Source organism: Heterocephalus glaber, unplaced genomic scaffold (assembly GCF_053883595.1).
Source record: "Heterocephalus glaber isolate CG9 unplaced genomic scaffold, H.glaber_assembly_v1.0 deba00000122, whole genome shotgun sequence".
NCBI lineage: Eukaryota > Metazoa > Chordata > Mammalia > Rodentia > Bathyergidae > Heterocephalus > Heterocephalus glaber.
In genome coordinates this window covers 34,268,878-34,294,401 of record NW_028258138.1, presented here as the reverse complement: position 1 = coordinate 34,294,401, position 25,524 = coordinate 34,268,878, and the positions used below count along the sequence as shown (strand labels likewise).

The 25,524-nt window shown below is 33.3% G+C and overlaps 1 protein-coding gene across 2 annotated transcripts in view; it reads left to right on the top strand.

The window, feature by feature from the left end:
- The window catches only part of Gbe1 (1,4-alpha-glucan branching enzyme 1), a 284,824-nt gene that overhangs the window by 28,205 nt on the left and 231,095 nt on the right, over positions 1 to 25,524 (top strand). For both annotated transcript variants that reach the window (XM_087213932.1, XM_087213936.1), the window contains one exon: positions 21,292 to 21,461. In XM_087213932.1, coding sequence (XP_087070058.1) covers positions 21,292 to 21,461 — 170 coding nt within the window. The remainder of the gene's footprint in view (positions 1 to 21,291; positions 21,462 to 25,524) is intronic.

Sequence of the window (25,524 nt, the reverse complement as noted above, 5' to 3'; positions counted from 1 at the left end):
TGAGTTTAATCCCCAGTAACCCCTCCAAAAAAAAGAGTGATTGGCTTCATTTAAGTGCTTAATGCTCATAGATCATAGGAACAACATATATATATTTCAAATATATATTTGAAAATTTTTATTAATATAGTTGAATCTGGGATTTAATGTATTTTATAAGAAAATAGATTTGTTGTGTATGTTTGCTGAATATAAAATATGCTGTATTGCAGTCTACTTTGTCTTATTTGTGAGTGATAATCATCTTGATTAATAATAGACTTTCCATTTCACTTTATTTATTGACTTGGCTCAGTGCAATTCTCATATTGTTATGTATATTCCGTGATTTAACAACTATATTTTAATGCTTACTATATGTCAGGCATTATGCTAGGTGCTGGGCTACAGGAATAAATAAAGCAAAGGATTCATTATTTACATATTATTATCCATGGTGCTATAATATCTGAAGTTTGTTGCTTTGGTTTTGTTTTTCCCATTTTTTCTTGAAGAATTTAGAAACAAAAATTTATGTTTATGTGGGAGATAAATATGTTTTTAGACAGTAGGACTTTTAAGAGGAAACAATAACAATAGTATCATCTAAAGAGTATTTTATTTATAAAGATGTTAGAATAGATGTAAGAATGTAAGTCCAGGTGCTTAGTTTCTGAATCACTACCACCCATTGGTCTGAAAGAATAGGGAAGGAGCCATTCATATAATCTGAAAGGAGAAATTATGTAGTCATCCATTTTGAGGGCAGCGGTGGCCTTAGATCAGGGGAAATAGCCATCTCAGTTGCAGAGAAGGAGCCTCAATAATAAGTATCCTGATCTACTCTACTTTCTCTTCCTGATCTTTTCCTTGATCTCTCCAATGGCCAAAACCTACTGGGACAGAGATCTGTTTTTATATTGTCTACAGTGTTGGTGTTTCTAGGGCAGGGAACAGGATATAAGGTGACGAAAAACAGGCCTGGAGGGGCACATGAAATACGTCTGGCAAAGTCTGCCTTTTTTGCCTGTTACCTTATACTTTTATCCTTTTTTGGGGTAAAAAATTTGGGATCCCATCTTAGGTGATACACAATATCCCATCAACCTCTCTATCATCAAGTGATGCCAGAGTAGTTTACCCAAACTGAAATGTATCACCTAGCATTGGTGTTTTTCAAATAAGGTAGTGCAGAGAAAAAGAGAAAAAAAAAAACTTATTTAATACAAATGCTTGCTGTAGGCCCCACCTCTGTAAATGTAAGATTCAGTTTGCAGTCACGGCTGCCTACACTTTGGCTGGATGGAGTTCTGTGAAATGAAACTTTGTGAGGAACCTTCACAAAGTTCATTCCTATAGATCCTTGGTCTTTGTTTTTGTTTATTATTAGGTTGCTGCATGTTTTCTTTACTGAGATAAGGAGGCTTCACAGTAAATTCCTTGATTTTAAACATAGTCCTCTTGGTCACTTGTAAGAATGGATAAAACTACAACCCAGTTTCTTCTTGTTTCCATGGTTGAGGAATGAGGAGCGCAAAGTGGCTGCACAGTGATTGTAGGTGTTCATTAATCAAAATATGACATGTTCTTTGGTGGAAGAATTCCCTCATTGAACAAGGGAACCACTAAGCTCACTAAGACTGAACTTGGTGTGGGAAACAAAATTCTTATAGTATATTGTCAGTGGTAGTGAGAAGGACTACTCTCACCTCCCCCATTTGATTCTGCCTGTGGGGAGATAACACCAAATATTGGCTGCTAGTTTGAAGCATATAATGGATCCTATACAGTACCTCAGCCTCTCAGCCTGTTGTCTACCAAATGTTATTTTGCCAATTTATAAAGCCAGCTGTTTCTGGGAGGTGGGGCGTATAGCAAAACCAGTAAATCAGGTGAGTGTAAGCTCATTGTCTAAACAGAATGCTCTGTTAAGAGCCACTGTGTGTCATCCTATGTAGTAATTGATAAAATATAAGGTAAATCCATTAATGATAATGCTATCACAGCTGCAGCCTGTATGTGTTTTCCTTGTGAAGATTATAGATCTGTACCTCCTCCTTCTGAGGGGTCCAAAGTAATCATCTGTTGACTGGACCACAGGAGGTTGACTTTCTGAGCACAAAGAGGGGCAGTCTTCCCTACATTGGCTGCATACTTAGCATATGTGGTAGACAGATTAACCTTAGAGAAGGAAGGACTGTGAACCCACATATACTGGTACATCTGTCCCTGTCACCCTAGCACTTTGAACCTTTGTAGCAGCTGGATTGGGAAGTGGGCGGGCTGAGTAGGTCATGTTGTTTACTTGATATTTAAGAGATTACTCTTTTGTACATGTTTTATGATGGGTATTTACCTGGGGCATGACTATCATCCTAAATCTATTTTTCCTAGAGGTCAGTTCCTATATTTCTCTGTCAGTGATTTTTAATTTCATTTGAAGTTTATTCCTTAATGCTTAGGATATGTACTTACTAGCCCATCCATCAAGGTAGAACTGTACTTCTAGTTTCCTCTTACTCAAAGTGGAAACTCCCGTGTGAAACCAAGTTCTGCTCATTGAGAAGGCTGCCACTGAGTGGATTCATAGTTTATTCCTAACTTGTGCTATCGTACTGTACTGTGCAGACACAGCTTGCTCCAGGCTCTGGCTTTTTCCTCCTCTGTTTCCATGCTTTTGGAACCTCTTTATGATGCTAAATGTCTGAGTTATCATAGTAGGAAGCCAGTGCCTTGGGAGTATGATCCACTTGTTTGTGTGGTTTCCTTTATTGTATAAACTCACTACTTTTGGTTTTATACATACTGCTTCCATCTTGCAATGGAATTTTTTTCTGCATGTGCATTTTGAAAGGTTTGATGGATGGGATAGCACCCATTTCAACGGACAGTTCAAATAGCCACTTGATGTTTTACGAGGAGGTGGCATGCAGTAGTAAGGTAGGAGCTACTTAGAAATAGGAATCAACTACAGAGAAGTGCATTGGGACTCTTGGTGCATACCGCACATGCCAGCTTCTTGGGGCAGGGGGCAACTGATCGGGGGGTGGGGGTTTGGAGAGGCAAATGGAACATATTAGACATATTTGAACACTTCAAAGAGTTGTACGATAAACATTTTACTAGCTTTTCTATTATTACATACTTTATGTATAGGAGGACACCAGTAATGATTTCATTTGGGATTAGAATTTCATAGTAGTGATTTTTCTTATGTGCCTTTTTCTTTGTTGCGAACCTGTCTTTGCTTCCTTTTTATTCTTTCTTTTTTGTTATTTTTTTTTCTGTTCTTTTTTGTGCTTGGAATCAAACCTAGGGACCTCATGCATGCTAGACAAATGCTCTGTCTCTAAGCTACATCCTCAGCCTTCCTGTTCCTGTTCTGTTCTGTTCCTGCTCCTGTTCTTGTTCTTTTCATCTTGCTAAATTGCCCAGGCTGGTCTTAAACTTGTGATGTTCCTGTCTCAGCCTCCTAAGTAGCTGATATTATTGGCCTGTGTCACCATACCAGCTATGACATTTTTTCCTTTCCTTCTCTTTTTATTTTTTCTCCTTCCTATCCAGTGTCTCCCTCTCCCTCTCTCTCTGCCTCTGCCTTTGCCTCTCCTTTCTCGCCCTCTGTCTGCCAAATAGCAATTAGAATGTATTCCATTATGATATGGCTACAGTAAAGCTCTTAGCTCTTGACTAGACTGGTTATTCATATTAGCCACATTTACTATCTCCAGTTTCTTTTTTGCTAATACCTGCCTGTCTTAGGTCTTGTAGGAAAAATTAGGTGATATGATTTCATATTATTTCCATTATCTATCTTTGTTAGAATAGATCTATGGCCAGGGTAATTAGAAGACTTATGAATATAATTGGAATTAGTCAGTTTCTCTTGCTTTGTTATGATTTCTCTTCACACCCATAGAGTTCCTACTTATGGAATTACTTTTTAAAAACAAAATTTAAATTGCTTTCAATAAACTTAATCATGGTTAGTATTATAGACTTTTTTTTCTATAATATGTATGTGAACTGGATTCTTGCTGAAAGAGACTCTTATCCCTTCAGTAGTATTATATCTTGTGGCTTATTTGCAGTGTTTTATTGTACTTATAATTTAATAGCTAATATATATATACAAATAAAATAGATACTTCCAGGAAACTAATATTTATTGGTAACCATGGTAATTGGGAGGATTAATTGATAATTCTATATAATTAGATGATATGCTTCTAAATAATCATTATGTGAACATCTTTAAAAATAATCTTTTGCCTTGACAGTTTTGGCTGAGTGTCAGTTTTAGTGAAAAAAGGCTACATTAAAAATCTGTTACTTAGGAGGCCATCAGGACAGGCTGAAATTATGAGAAACCAAATGTCACTTCAATTTATTCAGCATGAATTTATCTTCCAAAAGAAGCTTAAAAATATACTGCCTACTTTTTTCCTATTTTTGCTGGGAGTTCTCATTTTATATTGACATTCATATTCTCTTTTGTACTTCAGCTTGAAATTTGTTAAAAAGTTTACCATAATTTTGAAAAAAATGGCATTGCATTGGAGACCTTTGGCTTTGTATTATGTAATGAATGTTAAATGGCAGCTGATTAAAAATTATTATCTGTAAACATTTAAATATAGAAACTTAACATGTCTGGATTAATAATAGTTCTTTAAAAAGTGATTTATTCTTCTGGAATGCAGCGATCAAATTCCCATCTATGGGCTCAAAGATTCTCTAATACTTATAATTAATGATTTTTTTTTCCTTTCTTGTGGTAGATTAATCATCTGTGACTGTTCAGTTTGTTCTCAAATAATGATGATATGTGTGTCTCTTTTAGGAAGATGTTATATGTATCGTATAAAGCGAAGAAAATGAATATTCTGCACAATTCCTATTGGAAGGGAATTTTGCCCAGGAATTAAGCATGCTTGAATTTTCAAAATTTTATTAGAGAATATGAAGTAGCTTGGTCATTAGACTGCTTAAAATTGTTAATTTGGTGATTATGGTCTTTGTTTCTGCCTTAGAGAAGAGAATAAAAGGAACTAGGAACCCCCACCACCTCCTATCATTATTTTCCCCCACCTCCTTCGTGCTCACTGCCAACCTTTACACAAGTCGTCAGGGCATGGCCACGTAGCCTGGCTGGGCGATACCTCTTTGTGTGGTGCTCCTAGCCAAGTTATCATCAGCTCTGAGCAGTGACCGCTGGGACATTTGGAATAAGCTCTGTGTTGGTACAGGCTTGAAACACCCAGTTTACATAATGATCGAGTTGCTTAGCATCTTCTTTATATAACTCTTCTATATATAACCCTTTGAATCTTGTCCTGAAACAAACATATCATTTTTCTTAAAAGGAAACCAAAGGACTCCTTTAGGTAAGGGGTATTTCTTGTATAGTATATAGGCTCAGAACTGATGTGCCTCAGGGGAGTCCTAAGGTCACTTTTAGTAAAAACATGCCTTGAGAGGGAATGTACTGGTTGAGACTATAATCCTGAAAAGATAAATATGATTGCATGAAAAATAAATATGCTTGAATTTTCCCAAAATTAGAACTTTAGGCAAAACTGAGCTTTTCTTTTCTTTTCTTTTTTATTGGTACTGGGGATCGAACTCAGGATCTTGCACTTGCAAGGCAGGAGCAGTGCCACTGAGCTAAATCCCCAGCCCAAAGCTGAGTTCTTGATGTCATTTATCTTACTCTCTTAGAAAGGCCAAAAATAAAAATGCCTTTTTGATTATCAGTTCAAATAACCTTTATTAAGAAGTGATATTCACCAGTAGACATTTCAGACAGTCTGGTGTATTTAATAATGATGTGAAAATTTTCTGTATGGATGCCTGCTTCTGACCTCTAACTCTAGAAATTGAGTCCAGTAACAGGAATTTTGATTAAGATTTCAGAAATCTTGCTTTTAAAGTATTCCAGTTGGGTCAAATGCAGAGGGACTGTATTTTCAGAAGTATACTTTTTAAGAATAATATATGTTAAAATGTGATCATTGTCTTTAAAGGATTTATGTGACTCAAATGTCTAAAATTAGTATTCACATTTTCAAGAGTGTTTGGATATGAAGTAATTTTCAATTTGTTTTTCAAATTTTAGATTTGCATTTTTATTTTGGGAAAATTAATTTTTGCTTCTGATGAATGAAACCTTTTTTCTTTCAGTGGAAGTTGCCACATTTTTTATGTGTATAGTTGAGATAATTAATTCAGTGTTTGCTAATTTGTGGTATCACTACAAAGGGTTTGTGGAGCTGTGTGGGAGGAGCTGTGGAAACTAGTCAGAAGATTTTGCAATACTTATTTTCTAGTTGTACCCCCCAAAAAGATGTTTTATTGTCTTGAAAAATCTGTGAGTTTTTTTTTTTTTTTCTGGGACTAGTAAGATTTTGGAGAGTGGGTGATTGGTAAAAGAACATAATATTAATATATATGATACCATGGAACTGTAGGAAATAATTAGGGAACAGAATTTTAGTGAACTTATTATCATATTTAGAAATATTTTCTTTTAAATTTAGACAGTTAATAAGATAATGCTGATAGAAACCATTTTTAATGTGAATTTGGAAATCTAATTCTACTTGAACTGAGTTGTATAAAATATTTTAAAGTTATACATACGTATTTCCTGTAGAATGAATCTTTTATTGCATTCTGGCTTCTCTTAATTATAGCCATGTTCACTGAACCAGGGCAGGAACATAGAATGGGGTCTTGTGGAGAAAAATGTCAAATATACTTTTCTCAGCTGCTGTTGAGCTGCCCAGTTCTTAATGGGGTACAATTATTGCTTAGGTTTTTGATTTTAGTCACAAGTTAAAGGGAGGGCGTTTGAAACCTTGTATTTTCCAAAAATTAGGAATAAAAACAAAGAAAGCAAAACAAGCAAGCATACAACCAAAGCTCAAGCTTTGATTTTGGAGTTAATTTGTGAGCCCGATTGACTTTCTTCTTTACATAATAAGGACTGCAAGCAAGAGGCTGAGCAGGAAGACTAGCTGCAGATTTATAATTACACGGCTGCCTCTGTCTTCTCTGGGAGTTTTTAAAAAGAAATAATGTTGCTCTTGAGGGCTCAGAGCTGGACTTTTGTGCTCTAGTGGTAGCTGGTCTTAGAAGAGAATGAATATGTCATGCTTCAGTGCCCCTGCTTTTAGTATTTATTGTTTGTAAGCCTGGTTTTGAGAATGTTGCTGGAAGTAAGAAGAAAGAAGGGAAATAGGTATTGAAGCAAACAATAATAAAACAGATCTATCACTGTGATTCTGTGCAGTAGACAGTAAAGTAATTTAAGATGTGTTGCACTACTTTTTTAAAATATAGGTGAAAAAATTGAAGAATAGTTTATTCTCTTGTCCTGTATGTGGTAGTTTTTATTTGAATATAGGAATATGGTACCTTTGATATCGCAGCCTTATAACATTATTTAAAATTATTTTCACTTAAAACTAAAGGCGTGCCAGTTTCTGGTGCTGGGTGGGATTGACATATTGAGAATGAGTAAAGAACTATCTGTGAGCTTGCAATATGTTATATCCTTGAGGAAATGATAGTATGAACAAATGTATGTCATAGGGAGTCCTACCAAACTAGAATTTCCTCAGGACAGACACAAAGTTCCTCCTTCCCTCCTCCTCTTCCTCCCCCTTCTCTCTCTCTGTCTCTTTCTTTCCTCCCCCCTTTCTTGCTTTCTTCCTTAGTTTAAGAGAGATTTCACTTAGTTGTGCCTGTTACTTAAGTATCTGTTTAGGAAAGGGAGTTTTAAGTAGAGGATTACACGTGTGCCTGTATGAGATCATATATTGCACATATATGCATGGGCATATGTGTGTTTAGGCACAGGCTGTAGAGTCTAAACATTGTTTGAATGAATTAATGGGATAAAAGGATTGGGAGAAGTGAACATAGAATCAATCAGTTTTGAGCTACAAAGGACCTCCTATGTTTGGTATCAGCAGAGAGATTAGTGTTAGTGGGTCATCATGTTGATTTAAGACAGTTGGGGCTTCTTTTATAAGATTTGATTAGTAGAATAAACATCCTTTTAAACTTTTATTAAAGTAGACAATTGGATTAAAAATGCTCTAGTGAAAGATTGTTTTTTAAAACAGTTAATTTTTAAATTACGTAGATTCTTTTATAATTTCATATTCTGTTTTTATTGCAAGTTTATACTAGGGAAAGTGGAAAAATAGACGTAAAAATAAAAATCATAACCTCATTACAAGAGATCATTGCTGTATTCTGTTGTAAAATTTCAAGATAACTATTAATTAGTATACATCGGCAACTAAATGAACAACAAAAGTATGATTCTTTTTCACATTGTAGAATATTTTGAACCTCTTTTTATGTCACTAAATATAGAACCCAAAACTTCTTAATGTTACATGTATAAATGTCACATACTGTACATATTCAGTAAAATCATATCTGTCATATACATAGATAGTGCTCAATAATTAAAAGCTATTATGCAAGAGTATTAATCCTAACAGCTAAAATTTCTCACAAGAACTTTGAGAATCATTGAAAGTTATTTGAAATTGAGTTGAATTAATTACCATTACAGTCATTTTTATGACTATTTTTAAGATGCTCTAACAGATATAGAAAGATCTTTTTAAATTTTCATTCTGCCAAAAGCTTGCTGGATGACCTTGGTCAATCAACTTAGCTCTTTTGATCCTTGAGTTCTTCATTTGTGGACTAGTACAGAATTCTCAACACATAGAATTGAATTAAATGAGTACTGTAAAATAGTACTTCAAGTATAATCCGAGTATTGAAATGGTACTTGTTATCATATGTTGCTTTAACACAACTCAGATTCATTATGAAGGCATATCTTTCACCAAATAAAAATCCTTTGGGGGCCAAGGATTTAGCTCAGTGGTGCCGCCGCCTGCCTCGCAAGCGTAAGGTCCTGAGTTCGATCTCTGGTACCAAAAAAAAAAAAAAATTCTTTGGGCGATTAGAATCATCATCAGAGTGGCATCTGCTCTGTTGGACTTTGCAAAAATAATAGAAGCCAAGTATGGAGGCACAGGCCTGTAATCCCAGCACTTGGGAAGCCGAGGCAAGAAGATTGCTATGAGTTCAAGGCCACCCTGGGCTACATAGTGAGTTCAAAGACAACCTGAAGGACATAGTGAGACCCTGTCTCAAAAAAAACCAAAACACCAAAAAAAGCCCAGCAAAGTCTTTGTTTTATGTTTTGTTACTGTCAGTAATACATTTGAATGTTTTTCAGGTGAGTTTTCTGATTTTATTTTTGACCATTTTTATCATTATTAAACTAGAGCAGATTTTTTTATTCAACAGTTCATTTTATTAAAATTATTTAAATATGTTAAGTTACAATCTAATTTAGTATAGAAATTCAAGTCAGCTGGAAAATCAAAAATCATAAAACTTATTGGGTTATGAAGAAGGACAAATACTCTGGAGGCAAAATCTTGGATCCTATTCTGTCTTCACCCATATACTGGCTGTGTGACCTTGGGTAAAACTGTTTAACCTCTTCAGTTTCCTTATCTGTGTAATGGAAATAATAACACTACCCCCTCTTCCACATTGATTGATTGTGAGAACTTAACAAAAGGGTAACATTTATTAATTCTTAGAATGATGCCTAGAACATAGGAAGTGCTTTGTAAAGTGTTAGTCATTATAACATTGTGATATTTAAAATTATTATTTTTTCTGTTGTCAGACTGTTTCTCTTGCTTTATGTGTTATGACTTTTACATTTCATCTTTGGATTATGTGCTACATTTTAAGAAAAAAAAGATACTTGTAAAAGTGTTATTGTGTACTTTTTAATATACATGGGAGATCAAAAGTTGGGGTACATTTTTTCTTTCTTAGTTGTGAAAATTTACTAAGAATTAAGAATGAAAGAAGTTTAGAGTTCTTAGACCTGTGCTGGATCTTTCAATTCAACTTCTTCATTTTATGGAAGAGAAACACAAAGCTTTGCATGCTTGTCTTCCCAAAGGTCACATGCCTGCTGCCTTTCGAGTGAGTCTAGAATGTGTATCGTTTATCTTCTAAATCTTACAATTTTTTTCTTCTATGATAAGATTTTGACAGTATTTGGCGAAGAGTAACATTTCTATGAAAAGACAAAAGACAAACATTTCTTGTAATCTCTTTCTTAATATAATCACATTTAGAGGATTCAAGTAGCGTCTCAAAAGTTTGGAATAGCCCCTTAGCAAGTTAGCTGGCCATACATTCTCAGGAGCACACCATTGTGCAGACTGTGGTCCACCTAGCAGATGACCCAAAGCTTCTGTCTCTGTAGCCTATACTTCCTCTAATTTTTTTGGGAAAGTAACACCTGAGCACAGAAAAGCAGACTGTGTGTGCTAAGACTGTTGAAACATTAAGTCAGAATTCTTCCTAGAAATCAGTAGACTAAGACTATGTTAGCTCATGTTTCATATTACACAAGAGAAAATAAACTGAAAGGTCAGTTGAACAGTTACAGCATTGCCCTTTTCCAAGGTAATCAGCAGAGCATGTAGCAAAGACATGAACAGAAGCGTGACTGGAAAGAGAGAGGCTCATACAGAGGCTGGCAGTTTCAAGTGCTTGGGACAATGCTTGACACTTCCAGGCCTGACCAGATGGACCATCTCACAGGGCCTACCTTAAGTAATTCTGATTTATTGCATTTAGATGATTTTTTTTTTTTTAGTTAGGCAGTCAGGTTTTCATTTTGCCAGAAGACTCTAGAAATTTTAATATTGACCATTAATCATACCTTGGTAAACTGCAAGGGCAATATATTATTAATTTGCTTGCAGCCATGAGACAAGGCACAATGATTAAAATTAATTTCTAGCTATATTTTGTTAATTTATTATAATTAATTAATTAATCTGTTAAGAAGTCAAAATATGTTTACATTAATGACTATATAGTAGGTTCTTTAAATTGTGTCTTTATAGTATTTCTATTCTAAATGTAGAATTCTCAAAATAAGTACTTTATTATTAAAAGAAACAAAGAATTGTAGAAGGCTTTCTAAGTGATACTACTCAGTAAACTGTGCCACTTTTTTTGTTAATCGAATGCAAAATTTCATGAAATATTTGTAAGATTTAGATGTAGAAGGATTTCAGCAATAATTTCCCCTGAACCTCTCACATCTGTGGCTAGTACCAGAATCAGGAAAAAAAACATTTAATAAACAATTATTTACTTTCAGGGTACTAATTATTTATTTATTTATTTTAAAATTTTAATTAATTTTATTGGTACATTTTAGGTATACAATATAATGACATTCATCATTGGAAATTTGCACCTTTACATAACCTCTTTTGGTTCTTATTTTTTCCCCATTCCCCTGGCTTCCCTTCAACCTCTCCATCCCTCCCTATTTACAAAGATTTTGTTTCCATTTTTTCATTTGCTCATATGAATTCCATTCTCTTCTTTCCTTTCCCCTATAAGGGTACTATTTTAAATAATACTAATTCTAACTTCTAAAAGTTTTGAGTTGAATTCACCCCCCTCAATTTTTTTTAATGATTTCTGTTTAATCATCTGTTACTAGCCCATGGAGATCTATACATTTGATCTTTATATATATGCCCAATGTGGAGAATTCTTAGGGGTAATATATTTTCTTATGTAGCTGGTTGCTTGGTCACACAGGAACTTAAGGAGGAAAGATAGGAATTTATTGTAAGATTCCTTCCCATTTTCTATTTCTTATTAGACAAAGTGTGTCCTGTGGGACCTTTATTCCCCCATACATCCCTGTTGTGCTGTGAATTGAAGGTTTGTGCCCCCATAAGTGAATATCCTAATATTCAGTGTGAGGATATTTAAAAGATGGGCCTTTGTAAGCTAGTTAAGTTATGAAGGGGAACTTTGATGATAGTATTAGTGCCCTTGTAAGAAGAGACACACCACCTTATTGTCTCTCTACTCTCCCATGTGAGGATATTAGGGGAAGTCAGCCATTTTCAGACCAGGAAGAATGACCTCCTCAGACACCAGATCTGCTGGCATCTTGATCTTGGATTTCACAACTTTTAGAAGTGGGAAATAAATTTTTGTTGTTTAAACTACCCACTCTATGTAATGAGTTAGATCAGCCTAACCATATAATGGCATGCAATATTTGGCCTCTTCAGGTAGTTGCTTGCAAACTCCAACCTGCATAAATCCAGCCAAGCCATTGTATAAGGAAGGTATGGAGGGCCAGTGGGATTGAATGAATCTGGGAAGTACATATACTAGGTTGAGTACGATTGCAACGAATTTTGTCTTATATTTTAATAGGCTATTGATTTTCCTGTGTTGATCTTAAATACAGCGATCTTGACTGTTTATTCTAATAATGTGCTTATTATTTCATGTGAAAGAAATTAAGCATATTAGGTACATTATTTCATTTGAATATCAAAGCAACCCTGTGAGGTAGGTCTTACTATTGGCATTTCAGACTAGGAAATTGAGTCTTAGTTACAGTTATTAAGAGGCAGGATTGGAATTCAAATTCAGACATGATAATATTAATATGAAATCTAACCTTTATTATTTTCACCATTTCCTGATATAATCTGGAAAATAATAGGTGCTCACTAGATACATGTTAAATGAGTACTACTGTGTGCCAGTTTTTCATGTGCTTGGGATATATCTAGTTTCAGAAGAGATGATTTTCCTTGTGTTTTTGGCATTTACATTCTGGCAACTTCTGCTCTGATTAGAAGTCTTTATCAATACCTTGTATAATGTTTTCCTACTCTTTGCTTTCTACTCCATCTGCCACATATAAAGAACACTGTATCTTAAAGACATAGACTCTGTAGTCTTTCATCTCTGTTCTCAGCGATTCGCATAGTACTGATTATGCAGTAGAAATTCACTAATGTTTGTGTAATAAATATATGGATTTCACTATTTCCCTTGTCACTTTTATTTAAGGACCTATGTCTGCTCTTTCCTGATAGATGAACTCAGGAATATATGCTAAATTGGATGAAGATTGGAAATGCCACTGAAATTTGGAATGGAATTTAAAAAATTCATGCATTAATCTTTGTGATTAAAAATGTTTGAACAATTAAACGTAGGAAGGAAAAGCATCCTAAAATAAGAAACTACATTTTTATGCTTTGGATGTTGAGTGTTGTCCAAAGATCCAGGTATAAAGTCTTGGTCCGTAGAGTGGTAGCATTGGGTGGTAAGGTGGACCTTTAGGAAGTATTGCCTTATTGGAAGTCTTCAGGTAATCGCTGGCCTTGAAAACCCTTGTGAAAGCCCAAATTCTCTTTCTTTGTGCTCTGGTTTGAGACTATGACCGTTTTGCTTCTACATGCATTGTGCTGTTGTCATCAGAGGCCAGACTGATGGGGCTGCTGAATCTTGGACTTACTGCTTGAAAACTGTGACCTTTTCTCTTTATAAAGCTAGTTGCCACATGTATGTTATTGTAATTACACAAAGGTGACTAATATGCATGTATACTCTGTTGTCAATTTTAAATTTTTTTCATTGCTTAACCTTGTCTAATAAAAGAGTTCTTGTGCTTTTAATAGTCTATTTAATAAAGCTTCATTGTTCTATGGACTGTGCCTGGCAGAATTCATCCTTCAAAACTATACCTTTAAAATGTGACTCTGATCATATCAGTTATTTCCTCCATAAAGTCTTTTAAGGATTTTATTTCTATTCAATTTATTATCTTGGTAAAAAAATCTTTTGTATCCTTATTGGCCACTAGATTCCTCTACATTTCATGCAGCTAGTTGTCAAGTGGACAAAAAATGTAATTTTTACACATGTAATGACCTTCTCTGTCTTTTTTGTAGCTGTCAAAATGTACTATTCATCCTTCAAGATGTAGCTCAAGTGTCAGCTATTCCCTAAGCCTCTTTTATCTTCTCTCCTCCTCATCAGAACCAGCAGTCCCTTCCTGTGGTCTTGCTTCCATTAAAATTCACTTACCTTACCCCTAAGCTGCCCTGAGTTAAACAGTATTTTCCTATGGAATGATGAACATCTTCAGAGGATATTGTTTTGTGTAACCAAATTATTTACATATTGTAAATATATTTTCCCTGGAATAAATTTCTTGCTTTTTGTTGTTGTTATTTCTGTTAAACATTTGGCCCTGATGAAGAATATAAAATATTTAAAGTCTCAAAGTCCTAATCTTTATTTGACGGCCTCAATATGTGGAAAATTTTGTTTATTCTGGGTATTTACCACTTAACGAAGAAAGATTTTTAAAAAGCCACATACCTGAATTTATGAAAGACTGATTTTCTTGTTTCCTTCCTTTTTAGCTATTAAAAATTCCTTTTGGACTTCTGTTTTCTTGCCTGTAAACATCCTAAGGTGTCCCTTAGGAGGCTGACAGCAATATAAAATCTCAAAAATTAAGCTAGCAAAGAATTTCCCTGAGGGATTTCTTGGGTTTTAGGTTCACTCAGAAGCACTTGAGAATAAATTCTACATGGAAGACATTTCCAGATAAGGCATGATCCATCTTCCCTGCTGTATCTCCTGCTTTCACAACCCAGTCTGAAATTAGAGTTTTAGTACTGATATAAGATGAATCATTTTCCAGAAGAACAAGGATTTTAGCCTGTTCCATTTTTTTTCTTCTCTACTCGTGTTTCCTGCAACTTCCTTATTTACTTAATTTTCCATAATCCATATATTCAAATAAATACGGACTACCTAGTCTGTGTTATAGTTTGTTTTTTTTTTTTTGGTACCAGGGATCGAACTCGGGTCCTTGAGCTTGCGCAGCAGGCGGCAAAACCACTGAGTTAAATCCCTGGCCCAGTTTTTTATTTTTTTTTTAAGAGTAGGAAAAATTTATTGAGAGAAAGAAAGTTGTCTAAGACAGAAGGGGGACCAGAAAGTGGCTTGCTCACTCACCCAACTTCTCAAAGGTGTTTCATGGGACAAATCCATGAGGTGAGGTGGGTTTTTAGTATGTTTATATTTATAATTTTTTTATAGCGAGGAAAAAATGTAAAGTCATCTCAAAGGCTTTTGGAATTCAAGGGAAAAACTCTTGATGTTTTCTAGTAATTATTACATGCATTAAAATTAAGCAAGTTTTATATGCAAAAGAAAATTGGTAAATTTAAAAGTATACTAAAGTGTTGCCACTTTGAGATAGAGAAAATTTATAGCTGGCATTTATTGAACACTTGGTGACTACTGTGGTTTGTGAGGCTTACGTTGTGATTTTACTGATTCCCACTGAGCTTTGAGGTTTCTTCCTACTTAACAAAGGAAGAAATAAGGAACAAAAAGGTTAAGCGACTTGCTCAGGGTCACAGAAAGTATGTAACAGAGTTGAACCTAGACTTTTCTTTCAGGAGACTAAGCTATTAGCCAGCACTGATTCTCTTAATTATAAGATTAATAGCCTTAAGAGTAAAACACAATGGACTTTATTTGTAAGGAGAAGATGACTTTAAATTTGAGATCTTATTTAAGTATACCTTTCGTGATTAATGGTGATATACTTCTATTGCTTATCACCTTCTGGAGCTTGGATAACTTGCATTATTTGTCTGTGCCTCATTATTTCCTTTGTAAAAAGAGGATTAAAAACATCAGTGTAGAGATCACATTTTATAATATTTTCAACCATTTTTTATTTATAATTGTAGAGAATGCTAGTTCATAAATTAGCTTTATTTATGTTCTTGGTTGCTAAAAATTTGACCTAGTTTTAAAATATCCTTTAAATTCATAGGAAGATATTAACAGAGACTGACTGTAAGGGCACAGGCATGATGAGCTTGTTGTGTCCTCAGGCATTTTTCTTTTTTGAGCCACAGTGATTTCAAAGTGGAATGTCTGTTCCTGTATCAGAAGCTATAGGGCTGACCTTGAGGGAAGTCAAGATATTTAGTTAAAGTAATATAGTGCTATAATCCTGTTTCCATTGTAATTTTACCAAATGGACTATTTGAACATATCCTATGAAACTTCTTAAAAGTGATTATTTTAAAAATTTAAACCTGAAAATATATTTTAAAGTGTTATACCCACATCAACAATAATAATAATATTATTATGTACTTAAAAAAATCAGTAATTTTCTTTTTATTATGATACGTTTATGTGTGTTTTTAGCCCAAGACCAGATAATTTTGTGGATTGTTTATGCTGTTTGATCATTTTATTATTATTTCTTGTGCCATTTAATATGGGTTAAAGTTTCCATATGGTGAAAAATACAGATGACCAATATCTGGATCAAATTACAAATGATTCATATTATAGTATTTAAAGTTTGTATAAGGCATAAGGTTTTAACAGACTTGTAGATCTCTTTGTTTTTCCAGGTTAGTATTTTAAGTATTTTGAATCATTTGCCAGTATGTATTTCTGTATGTCTGTATTTAGCCTCTATGTATGTATGTATGTATGTATGTATGTATGTATGTACATATTAGAAGTGGGGATTGAACCCAGGCCTTTGCTCTGAGCTACAGCCCCAGCCCACTTTTGGGGAGACAGAGTTTCCCTAAGTCACTAAATTGCCCCTGCCAGGGTTGAACTTGGAATCCTTATGCCTCAGCCTCCCAGAGTGCTGGCATTGTAAGGATTTGCCATTTTTTTTCTGGTGTCAATATTTAAACTAAGGAGAATGCATAGAAAATCTGGACTTTTTTCTGTTCTTGAATAATAATCTAGCTTGGCAGAGTGCCACGGGCCAAAGGCTGAAGGGTTCCTGGAGTGAGAAATGATGATGAGAGATTAAGAAAGACAGAGATATAATAAGATACAGATGGGACCAGGTGGGGCTCTAACTCCTGATGGGAGGAAAAGGCCACCAAACAAATGGCCGCACATTTATTTATAGTGGTAGAGGTAAGGGAAGCGCAGGGGGAGGTAAAAGGGGCTGGTCTATAATGGGAGTTAAGGTCTGCAGGACATCATGTTTGATGTTTCTCTGGCAAATGGGTGGAAAGGAAGATAGTTACTCCACCACGCCCTCTTGTCACCTGTTCTCCTCTGTCAGAGGAGGCAAGTTAGGCCTGGCCATAGTTATCTACAGCACAGTGCTCCCAGAAGCAGAGTATACTTGGTAACAGTGAAGTGCAGCTGTGGATAGAGGATGTAGCTTTTACGGAATGTACTCTTCACCTTACCAGAGTTTTCTATTTTTCTGTGTTGATTTCCATTTTCTGTGGTCAGTCTCATTGGTCATTCTTTCATCTTCTGGTTTGTACTTGTAAGTTTTTTATGTGGGACCAAGTGGTCATGTTTATAATACATGCCCAGCTTTCATAGGTAGTTCAGTATGTGTCTCTTGGAATAAGAACTGTCCATGAGACTGGGATTATTTTGGCATTATTCTATATCAGCATGTTTCATTTCACCTCATTCTTCTTTTTTGGGGGGGCAGGGAGGGAGACAAGGTTTCACTAGGCAGTCCAAGCTGGCCTTGAATTCACAATGTAGCTTAGGCTGGCCTTGAACTCCCAGTGATCCTCCTGCCTCAGCCTCCTGAGTGCTGGGTTTACAGGCCTGTACCACCACACCTGGCTACCTCGTTCTTAATAGTTCTCATTTAATTTGTTGTTTGGGTATTCAGGGCTACTCAACCAGTTTCCTAATGTTGAGTATGTTCATTATTTTCCATGGTTTGGTATTATAAATAATGTCATAATGCATATCATCGTTTCCATAAATGTCTTTACTTTCTATGTGATGTATCCAAAGGGTAAATATCTAAAAGAAGGAATTCCTTACTTCAAGAGTGTGATTTTGAAATTTTCATAGCTGATGTGAAACTGTTCTATCATTTATATTCCAACAAAGAGCATTTGAGAATGTCTTTTTCCTGAATCCTTACCCTGTCTTCACAGACTGGCTTTCTAAATGGAAAATTGAATTTTGAAATTTAGATTCATTTTCTCTCTCTCTCTCTCTCTGTGTGTGTGTGTGTGTGTGTGTATATATATATATATATATATATATATATATGAGGTAGAACATTTTGTGATACTTTTTTGGGCTATTTTTCTGTAAAATCTTGGTTTTATTTATTTTTAAAAATGTTTAAAATTTTTATTTCTCTGGAAATAACTGTGTAATAACAAAATTATAATGAGCTGTGATAAAAAATACAGTGAAAGTTTGAATTAAAAAACATTACAGAAGGGCTAGGATTTAGCTTAGTTGGTTCCACCACCTGCCTCGCAAGCACAAGGTCCTGAGTTCAATCCCTGGTACCAAAAAAAATAAAAACCGTAAAAGACACATTGCCATTCATACCCCTCAAAATATTATTCCTTTGAGCATATATATTGCATAATTCTTGCCATTCTAAAGCATTCTGGAAGTCTTTTTTTGTGAGTGTCTTTTGATGAGCTGTTGTGGCTGCCTCAGTGTCCTGAATCAATTCAAAACATTTACCTTTCATGGTCATTTTGTCTTTGGGGAAGAGCCAGCAGTTGGAGGATGGCAGAGTTGGTCCATAAGGTGATTGGAACACACTGTAATGTTTTTACTTGACAAAAATTGTTGTAGACATTTGATTAATGAATTCTGTTCACAAAATATGGTGAGTGTTTAAATAATTTATTACAGTAAAAGACACATTGTCATTAATGCCTCCCACCATACTCTCAAAACTCCCTTTCATGTTGAACATATCTATCCCTTTGTTCTTGGCATAGTTCTTACTACTTTACTGTAATAAGTTTTTTTCAAAATTTAAACATTCTTCATGTCTTTCTGTCACCCCTTATGTATTCCAGTATTATTGGATATGCCATTCTTTCTCTGTGGGTTCGAAATGCCCTTTTATCATGTATTTCTGTACCTTCTCATGTCTAATTTAGAAACTCAATTTTGTTCTATAGACTGGTCTTCAAATTTTTTCAGCTTTTTGAGTTTTATAAAAATTGTACATATTCAGTAAAATTCCTATGAATTAGATAGCTCTTTTAATAATGTAAAATTTATATTGTTTTAGAAAAGCTGTAATTTACGTTTCTTAAAATGGTACTTGTTATATATAATTAGAACAGTGTAAGGGAGAAGGAAAAAAGAAACCTCACTCCCAAAATATAATCATCACTGCTATTAAGGGAATATCATTGTTGTTATTTTATATGCTTATCAGGAGGTAGATAGATGGAAAAAAAGCTTGGTAGTTAGAAATAATATAATGAACCATATGTGAAGTAACTATTTAACTTTAATTACTTTTACTTGTTTTAAACAATGAAACTGGAGTGAAATGAAAAATTGAAAAAGTTGTTGAAATTCATGTATCTTTCTTTAATGTTATTTTCCAAATGTCTCAGATTAGTAAACAGATTACAAAGGATAATAATAACCTTAAATTTCAGCCAGTAATGAGTAATTGTCTGCAATATAACTGCATCTCCCTTTTACTCATCTTTCTTTATGTATATGTATATCTAACTTTGCCAGTTGGGATTCTGTTTTTGTGATCACCTTCACCCCTTTCTGCAGCTGGTTACCCATCAATGCATTGTTCTATATGTAAAGATTCAGTATGTAGCCATACTCCTACAATGTCTGTTCCTGTGTATGTTTTTAAATGTTTTAATTGTGAATTTTTAAATGAGAACCAGTTTCTCTCTTTTCACCAATGGTGCATTGGTAATATTGACTTAAAACCTTAAATTTTTGACAATATTTTAAAAACCCCTTAGATTTATGTAGGAATTTGTCTCACAAAATTATTAGATCACTACTTGTCCTTTTTACAAATTATGGGCTGTGGCTTTATCTTTTGACTTTTAATGTGATACACCTAATTCTCTGTGAAAATATTTATCTTTTACATTTCACTAGCTTAAATTTTCATACATTTTATTTGTGTATATTTGTTTCCCAAAAGAGCACACACTTTTTAGTATGTGAGTTTAATTCTTTACTTCAGGAGAATTCTGCAGTTTAACTTCAGTATCAATTTTATTTTTCAAGATCACCAACAGTCCCCATTTGGATAAGTTTATTTTCTTTTTCTTCTCTATTTAAATGCTGTATTTTAATTTCTAGTTATTTTTCATTTGATAGACTATTTTTGCTGATTTATTCATTATTTTCTAGTGATATTTTTTGATATTACATTTATTTGTTTCTTAGGTCTGGATTTTCATTTTACCTCTCATTTGTTGTTTTGTCATAATCTCCTACCTGTTACTTTATTCAATTTATTTTTAATTAAGTTGTTGCATGGTATAAAATATTTGTAGGAATGTTCTTTTTCCAGTAAGTTGGTTTGTGTTTTATTAGTCAGCTTCTGAAATTTTGTGTTTTCCTTGTATAGCCCCTAATTCTGAGAATTTCACTGCTACCCCTCAGGGAATCAGAGTTGCCCTGAGAAGCTTATTGGCACTACCCAATTCATTATGTAGTTTGGGCTCCTTTATTTTTGACTGGGAGTACCTGTCACATATTACTTTTCTAGATTTTCCAGTTTCTTCCTACTTTGCTTCTCCCCAGATATAAAAGGCATTTAAGGAAAATAGGTAGTATGTTTTGGTGTACCAGGGCTGAATCTTGGGGGAATGAGAGAGGCTCAGGAGCAGCCATATGCTGTTCTTGCTCCTGCTCAGGAATCTCCAGTTCTTTTCATGGCCATTGGCTTTTGTGATTTAACATGATGTATGTTCTTGCCATGCTTAGATGCTTTATGGGAAGGTTTGGCAAACAGCAGCCCACAGATCAAATCTGATCTAGTTCTTTGGGTGTGAATGATATGTTACTGGAATTCAGCCTTCTCCCTCATTACATGTAGTCTGTGGCTCCTTCCATGCTTCAGAGACATAGTTGAGTCCCTTTGACAGAGAGCATATGGCTGGCAAAGCTTAAAATGTTCACTGTCTGCCTTTTTATAGGAAGTTTATGAAACCCTGTTGTAGGGTAATTTTATTGTTCTTCTAAGGATTTTGACTGCTTTATTTATTTTTTTTTAGGAGTCAAAGGAGAGAGATGTAGGGATTTTTTTTTTCAGTATATTATCTTGAAATAGAAATTGCACTTATAATTTTAATACAAATATATGTAAACATAATATCTTATTTCTTATACCAAAATATTTGAGATTACAAAAGGTGGTAGGTAGATTAGTTTGGTTTATCTGACCTAACAGTTTTTCTATCCTAACAGGCAACTACTACCAGTAAATGAAATTATTTACATTATTCTTTAATGATGTCTTATTTTCTTAGACTATATACCTAGTTCATTGCAGTATCTTTTTGAAAGAATAATTTTATAATTTTATTTCTTTGCACTTTTTCAAAGGTATAAGAAGTTTAGCCACATTTTGAACAACTTTGGAGAGAATGAAGGTGGTATTGATAAGTTTTCCAGAGGCTATGAATCATTTGGCGTTCACAGATGTGCTGATGGTGGCTTGTATTGCAAAGAATGGGCCCCAGGAGCAGAAGGAGTTTTTCTTACTGGAGAGTTTAGTAAGTACTTTGAAAGTATTCATGTTAAATGGTAATGTGGCCAGGAAGAAAGAACAGTTTTGAAAATGAAATAACTGGGAAAAGTAGCATTAATAAAATGTCCTTGATACAAAGGAAAAGAAGTATCAGAGTGATCATAACCACAGAGAAGTATAATATTTAAAATTTAATTTTACCAAACTCAAAAGTTTACATGGTCTATCTCTTCATTTTTTATGACATTCTAGAATTGGCAAAACTACAGGGGTAGAAAACAAATTATTGTTGATAGGGCTTGATGATGGTAGCTAAAGGTTGATTATAAAGAGGCACATAGGGGCTTGTGAAAATATTGTAAATCCTAATTGTGGCGATGGTAACATGACTGTATATTTATTGAAATGTATAGAACTGTACATATAAAAAGAATGAATTTTACTGCATGTAAATACTTCAAGGAACCCAACTTAATAAAAGTTTTTATTTTATTTATATTGTCTAAGATAGCATTATCCAATAGGAATAAAATGTAAGATAAAATAATTCCAATTTTTTGTAGTCATATTAAAAAAGTAAAAGAACATGTGAATGTTTTAATGATAAATTTTAATTAATGTAACATATATACTAGGAAATTAACATATAATCACTATAAAAGTTATTAAGATATTTTCATTCTTATTTTATATTATGTCTTTTTTTTTTTTTTTTTTTCTTTTGGTACCGGGGATTGAACTCGGGTCCTTGCGCTTGTGAAGCAGGTGGCAGAACCACTGAGCTAAATCCCCAGCCCTTTATATTATATCTTTGAAATCTGGTTATAACAAGTACCATCTCAGATGTTTAATTTTCATGGGTAATACTTCATATAATATTTAGATTTAATAAAATTTTCAGTTTAAAAGTAGGTTCATATATCAAGGTTTTTCCAAACTTAATTAAAATTTTTCCAGTAACTGATTCTAGAAAGTTTTAAAATTTAAATTTAATGAAGTAATTAAAATAAAGTAAAATATAAAATTCCGTTGCTCAGTTGCATTGACCTCATTTTAGGTTCTCAATAGCCACATATGGCTACTGAGTCCTTTATTGGAAAATGAAGATCTAAGGATTTAAAATAATTCTGTATGCAGTCACAAAGAGTAGATGATGTCAGATGCTTGTATTTCCAGAATGTTATTTGAAAACTTACCAGACAATGTGTAAAAGATGATGAAATGTGATATTTTAGATTACTTTGGCATGATGATTATTATGGCCTATATTTTGAGGATAGATTTTTCACATAAATTACTGTTTTTAATAATTTTTCCTATACACAGACATTCATTTCCCCTCTTCTGTGACTACCTTGACTACTAGTTTTGTTACTAGACTGTTGAGACCTTAGCCTATAATGTAGGCTTTCTTTGATAGTCTGTTTTATTTCTTTTTTTTTCCATTTATAAATTTCAGAGTATTCGTTGAAAGTGTTCAAGTTAATTTTTTATTTAAATATGTATATTGAAACTAAAATAAGAATCTCAATTAGCATTTGATGCTTGCATTTTTTCCCCTTCCATGTTTATGGTCAAACCCATAGAATACTTTTAATTAATATAAAAATATAGGAAAGAATTTATATGAAAACTAGATTTGTGAACTATGATGATTACTAATGCTGATTTATTAAAAATGCCATATGTCTGGAGAATTACACTTAAAAATGTTAAGCTCTACATAAAGGTTAATTCTTAAATATTAAAAAATGCAGTTATTTAAAAATCTTTGTTAAAAGAAAGTAATAATTATATGGTCCCTATCTAAACGCCAAAAGGCTCTTTGTTAAGGTTTACTTTTTACTCCAATTTGATTTTTAAAATCCTACCTTTGTGAAGTTGTATTGCATAATTTTGTTATGCATATCTTGAAGATAGCATTTAGTCAATAATTTTCAATCAACAAATATTTATTTAATGCCTAAGGTCATGAAGAACATCAGGTTTAATCAGTGGGCCTTTCTGTTTTACTGAAGAGATAGGAAAGTTTAAGGTAAATGAAATTGTGCGAGAAAATAGTTAAGAACAGGCAGTATCTTGGAGAAATTTAAATGTCAAATCAATTTTAAAAAATATCTGGATGAAAGGATATCTACTTTTCTGCCCATGGTTACAGAATCTCAAGGCCTCTTTATATAAGAGATGTGAACTTTTTTTCTCTAAAAAGCTTGGAGTTTTAAAAAAGTTGAAAATTGAGAGTGGAACAAAAAATATTATGAACTAATCATGTGTTTAAAAGAAGATTTATTTGAAAAAATGTATACATGGATATTAAACAAGTATGACTCTAACAAACACAGAATTTTGATAATTATGACAGTGTAGCTGAAAATATATCATTACATAGCTTAACTAAGGCTTTCTTTTTGTTTTTTTCTAAACATAAAGTATTCTATATGTTTTGACTTTCTTAACTTAAAATTTTTTCTTCCCTCTGGAGATAATTGAATGGGAAAAAGTTTTTTTTTTTTTAGTTTTTTCTCTGGATTAATATGGATTAGAAAATTTTATTGTAAATCTTGTAATATCTAAGTATGTACTAATCTGGAAAGAATAGAAATCCATGTTAATCAGTTCACAAATTATAATAGATTGTTAATTTGAAAATTTAAATAAAGATGACAGTGTTCTATGTGGTCTTACTAATGGTATTAAAATATTTTCAAAAACATTCAACTACTCATATAATCTTATATGTATGAATTGGTGAATTGAAATAGCAATAAATTTAAATAATTCCAAGGAAATAGTATAGACCTTTTAAAAAAATTTTGTTTCTTTGTCATTTTATGTAACAGACATTCATTCAGCTTCTAATATGCATTGAAATATCACTTAAAGAAACAATTGCTTCTTTACCTATTGGTAGAGATTTTAAAATATATTTTTACTTAGGTTTTATCATGAAAATTTAAAATACTGTTTTTTTACTGACTTCTCCCTCCAGTCTTCAAAGTTAATATAAAACGGACCTTCAAAAACCAACAACAAATAATATTATCTCTGCTAATGGATAAACTATTATTTATATTACTTGAAAAAGAAAATATTAATAGTTCATCTTTACCCAGTTGATTCACCATTTGTGATAATTTTTCAGATGAAATTAAAATTAAAGAATGGATAGATTTTAATTTTGTATTGTGGAAAATTATACCTGTAATCAAAATACTTTAGCATCTTGTCACTATGTCTGTCATTCTTTAATCTTTTTAGAAATGGCCTGTAATATCCATTTGCTTTGCTCATGGCTTACTCCTAATTGCTTGTTACAGTTTGTTATTTTAGTTCTTTTTTGTCAGCTGACCTGAGAATATTTTAGTTACAAGTGCTTAGAATAGTCAAATGTAAATGATCTTTGAGAAAGAAACTGGCACAATTGTGTTTAAAATAAAATAAGAATTTAGAGTTTGGAAACATAGTTGAACTTTCTAAACACTTTTATTTCCCCGCCTTAGTGGGAATAATGGTGATATTTGTCTTAACTATCTCACTTGCAAAAATTTTCACCTTATTCGGTGCTACATTAGTGTTAATCAACAAGATTGAAAAAATAGTCTCATTTGTGATAGTCTTTTTCTTATTAAAATACTGCTTTTTGTTTCAAGAGATCGTTAAATCTTGCTAAAATTATAGAGTTTATTTTCTCCAAACTGCTCTGGCTTTTGCCATTTACATTTTTAAAACTTTTTGGAAAACAACTTCACATTGGATATAGCTCATATATTTTTCTTTATTTGGATAAAATGAAATGATCATTCCTTTTTCTTTCACTCATGTTTAAAGAGCCAGCTTTTTAAGCAAGTAGCAGCTGCTGCAGCAACCCAAAAAGATAGTGTGCATATATGACATTCATCAGAATTGGAATCTTACCACCCAAAAGGTATTTCTGGGCAAACTAGAAAGTAGTTTAAAGGTTTGAGAAGAATTTCTAAAACTTTGAATCATCTGCAATATAGGAAAGACTCATTCATTCTTTGGAAAATTAAATGTGATTTAAAATATATTTGGATTTTGGTACTAAATCATGTTTATTGCAGGTTGCT